The 4974-nt window shown below is 32.0% G+C and overlaps 1 protein-coding gene across 1 annotated transcript; it reads left to right on the top strand.

Moving 5' to 3' along the window:
- The first annotated feature begins 2638 nt into the window (after positions 1 to 2638).
- LOC132010307 (keratin-associated protein 19-7-like) lies at positions 2639 to 2842 on the top strand. The gene has a single exon (XM_059388205.1). The coding sequence runs from the start codon at positions 2639 to 2641 to the stop codon at positions 2840 to 2842; it is 204 nt and encodes a 67-aa protein (XP_059244188.1).
- Positions 2843 to 4974: the final 2132 nt, after the last annotated feature.

The raw sequence follows: 4974 nt of genomic DNA, 5'->3' as shown, positions 1-4974 counted from the left end.
TATTTTACATAGTAGAGTATGTAAAATATGTAATAAAATTTTTGCCTTTTCAAATTTGAATGGAATATTTAGGTAATGCAACAAGATAAAGTTTTTTGTTCCTGTTTAAGTTAGTGAAATCCAATAGTAAAAGGACAACAGCAGAAGTGAGAGCTGACCTAGAATTAGAGATTGTGCTGTGCTGCCCCTTATATCATACAAGTGCAAAAACTCCAGATGGTTAAGTGATGCCTGGAGTCACAAATACCACAAGTGTCAGAACCAAGATCAAAAACCAGTTCACTGAAACCTGGTGATCTACCCCATCATGCTGATTCTCTTCCATTATATATTTTCAAATTTGAATACCATCTGGAAAGTTCTTGTCATATTTCCATGTATACCTATAATTTTATAGCTGAGTTTATGGGGAATAGTTCCCTCTGTTAGATTAACTACCTCTTACTGTGTTTTCTTTTACATTTTATTGTGAAAATTTTATTTTATTGTATATAATCTACTTCTCAATTTGTAATTTAGTTGTACTTCAAGGCAAATGAAGAATGAATAATGTTAAAACTTAATCCTCATCACGGTATTTTATTAAAAAGATTTGGATTTGTTTATACAACCTGAAAAAAATCAGTCAACTCCTGTCACTTGTACTATCAAACATTGTATTTTCATAGGTAAGGACATCAGGAATAAAGTTTGGTCATGCCTTTAAAGAACTTTGGATCCTATAACTAAATAACATTTCAAATTATTCTATTCTCACACAGATCAGTACCTTTGCAGCCCAAGGAAGATGTTACAAAGTTACAGAGAAAAAAATTATCAGTATACTTAAAATGAGAAAAAAAAAAGTGACATTCCTAGTATAATGTAGTGTATTTTAGTGACCTACAATTTTATGTTTTTTTTGATTTATGTCTGAGTTACAGGACAACCTTGGGAATTTACAACAGAAGTTTCCTTTATTGATTTGTAAAGACTATTATTTATCCCAAGTGAAAACAGATTTTCTTTTTCTTACCACCCTTTATCATAGTGTTATTTAACATGTATTTCGAAGGAAACTTCCTAAGAGTGAAAAGAAGGAAAAAGAAATAATCTACTTTGGGTCCAGCAACTGAACATAAAACAATACGTCTACAAAGAAATATACAGTCTTTATTTTTTCAATGGGTACTTTCATTTTGATAATTTTTCACTTAGAAAAAAAAAAGAGACAAACATTTTTTCTATGTATTTTATAATACTTTAGTATAGATATTTTGCTGCTCATTAACAGTAAAATTGGTCTTGTGTAAAACTATCACATTTTATCCTTGAAACTATTTTTATTTCTTATTTGACTGTTGAAGTTTCTCATTTTTGTTTTTAGTGCTCTATCTTAGGTGGACACATCTCTTTCAAATCCAAATGAACAAAAAGAAACCATTAATCACTCTCACATGATGTGGCTGAGTTATATGAACAAGAGGTGATATCCTTAATCCTGTCTGAGTTATTTATGGTTACATGTATTTAAAATGACTTATTGAGAATGAAAAATTCAGCTTATCAACTATTTCTAGTTTAGGGTGAGAAATATTGAAATAATATTTGGATAAAAGATACTTGGGATATGTTAGGTTATGACATATCGAACCACATTTTGGTTTTAAAATGATAGTTTGCTAAGGTGGAGTCAGAGAGTTGCACTGGTTATTGTAGCCATGATAGCTACTATCCATTTACTTATAATTTCTTCTTTAGTTCCATAAGCAGTGCTTAATTTCCTACTCGCTGTTTAGGATTAAAACATCTGAGGAAATTTACCTTTGTTAAAATACTTGAGAATCTCATAAAAACTCAATTGTATATTCAAAATCATGTAAGTTAAGGGGCTCCTGGATGGCTCAGTTGGTTGAGTGGCTTACTTTTGATTTTGGCTCAGGTCATGATCTCAGGGTCCTGGGATTGAGCTCTGGGTCAGGCTCCAAACTCTGTGGAAAGCCTGCTTGGAGAGTCTCTGTCTCTCTCTTTGCTGAAGATAGTTCTTAAAGCCAAAAATTTTATAAAGGTTATTATAATTAAAATGATAAAAATCAACATGTACCTTCTTTTTAAAAAAATGTTTTCTGAACAGAGGTACTTTCTTCAGTCCTCACCTTGATAAATAGATTTCCTTTTTGAAAAATATTGATTTAACAGCTGTAAGTTGAACAAATATCTATGAATTTAGTTGGAGATGGAATTATCCACTTGGAAGATGACAGAAAGGAGAAAATTTTTAAAAGGAATGTCATCAAATGTAAATGATGTAATATACCTGGTAATAAGCAATTCAATGTAGGGTTTGGAATGTATAAAATTTAAAGAGGTAGGCATTTCTTCCCATAAAAACTAAACAATAGGTTCAAGGACATTCTAAATAAGAAGCTAAGTAAACCGAGGTATTTTAATGGGAATGAGGGCCTCTCCCTGTGTCAGGAGACAGTAGAATAATGAGTTACAACACTGCAGATAATATGCAGCATGACACAAGGGAAAAGTATACATGTGATTTATCATATGTTCTGCTCAGGGTATATAAGCATCTCTCTACCCATGCTGACATTCAAACTCAGGCTCTGGACTTGAACAACAAACCAAACTCATCACCCCTGACACCATGAGCTACTACAGCAACTGCTATGGAGGCCTGGGCTACGGCTATGGAGGTTTTGGTGGCCTGGGCTGTGGCCGTGGCTGGGGATGTGGCAGCTTCCACAGACGGGGTTGTGGCTGGGGCTGCGGCTGGGGCTGCAGAGGCTACAGATATGGCTGGTGCCGCCCGTCTTGCTATGGAAGTTATGGATTCTCTGGCTTCTACTAAAATCCTGCTCCAGAAGCCCAACATCTGAGGCCACAAAAGGATTATCCAAATTTGACTACAATAACCAAACCAAACAAGATCATCCAGAGTCAAGCCAAGATCAAAAACATTTGGTATCTAAGACTTCAGGAATATTTATCATTTTATAGTGGTCTCTTTCATGTTTCCTGGTGTCCTTTATTTCTGCTTTTGTAACTGTGGGATTTCTCTATTCCTTTTGCAATAAATTAACTGAACTTGAAATAGCATACGTGGCTTTCATTTTTTTATGAAACTCAAAATATCAAAGTGATTATTTGTAACTGCAACCAACTGGCAATGAAGAAAATAAATTACTCCACAAAAAAACCAAAGTCCTAGGAGAAATATAAACATACACCCATATGGCTAGATAGATATATTCCAATCCATAACATTCAGTTGGAATGAATATTTTTTTCCACTGAACACTAGACCAAACCTTATTCAATGCTTTTAGTTAGATAACATTGGTATACGAATTTGGTACTGATCTATTAACTTTACATATTTTCCTATCTAAAGTGAGGCTGACATCAGAGTAAGCACTTTGATGTTTTGTTCAAAATTTATTTTTATTTAGCCATTTTAATAAGAAGAAAAAGTAGTGATAGAATAAAATATATCTCTAAATGCACAGTGAAAATAAACATTTTTATATGATATTTTATATCATATAAATATATATAGTTATATATAACTATATATAGTATATAGTACTATATATATATCCTATATATGATATTATATATATATTATATACATCATATATTATATATGTGATATTATATCTATATGATATATATATCGTATCATATATATAGTATCATATATGATACGATATATATATCATATATATATCATATATGTATCATATATGATACTATATATATGTATATGTATATATACTATATATATATGTATGTATATATATGTATCATATATGATACTATATATATGATATGATATATATATATATACGATATATATATATGATATGATATGATATGATATATCATATATGATATATATATAGTATCATATATATATAGTATCATATTTTCCCCATGGTCCTCCATGGTGGGACATGGCATTGTTCTTCTGTATTGTCAGTACACTGAAATATTTTGCTATTCATCATGGAAACTTAAACATCACTGTCATCACTTGTGAAGTAATCTGTATCAAGGATATTCCTGGCCTGAAGCTTTATGCATTATAACAAGTGTCTTGTAATGCTGACCTTCAAAGAGTGAGCATTTAATGTTAGTACTTCACATAAGTATTTGCTTATGAAAAATACAGAATGAAGTATCATCATTTCTCCCTCTCTCCCCCCTCTCAATTTTATATATTTAGGTAGTAAAACACAAGTGAATGTTTTCTGTTTGAGTTAACCGAATTCAGTAAAACCAGTAGAATTATAAAGCTGGCAGGGGCCCTGTAAAGCTTACTATAATGCCATCTTGGCTGGGAAAGGACTCCAGAAAGTGAAATGAGTTGCTAAGGATCAAGAATGGCATGAGAAATACAAGTTAATACTGGAACAGTTCTTACTGAAGAGAGGCATCTGCTTTACCATGCGTACTGCCACACTGATTGCATACTTCCCTCCTTGAGTGCTCTTAAATAAAGCATCTTGCTCTGGTCATGCACCTTTGAAGAGCTTAATTATCACAGCTGATTGACCACATCCATTTATTTTGATATGCAAATATTCTGATGTAGAATCTTAAACTATTAATTTTTAATTTAGTTGTATCTGAGTAACAATAACTAGTAAGAGGGTTAAATCCAAACTCTACTTTAAAAACTTACTACAATGCACGTGAAAATCTCAGACTTGTTTACTGAATGCATGGATGAATGTGCTCAGTCAGCTTGTGTCCTTTCAGTCAATTCAGGAGAAGTATTGCAGCTTCACTGTGAGTAGATCAAGGTAAAGATATTTTAGTGTCACCATGAGAGGACTGAACTCTTTCATTTTAGTGAGCAAAACACAATTTCACATAAAACTATTTTACTCTCTAATTGAAAAGTAGCATCAGAGTCTGAGGAAAGACTTTATATATATAAAGAAAAACAATAATCAATATAACTAATTAGAGAAACTA

This window comes from Mustela nigripes, chromosome 2 (genome assembly GCF_022355385.1).
Source record: "Mustela nigripes isolate SB6536 chromosome 2, MUSNIG.SB6536, whole genome shotgun sequence".
In the NCBI taxonomy this organism is placed as follows: Eukaryota; Metazoa; Chordata; class Mammalia; order Carnivora; family Mustelidae; genus Mustela; species Mustela nigripes.
This window is presented reverse-complemented; position numbering and strand designations above follow the sequence as displayed.

Coding starts and splice junctions, on each gene's coding strand:
- LOC132010307 (XM_059388205.1), top strand. CDS start 2,639: ATGAGCTACTACAGCAACTGCTATGGAGGCCTGGGCTACGGCTATGGA.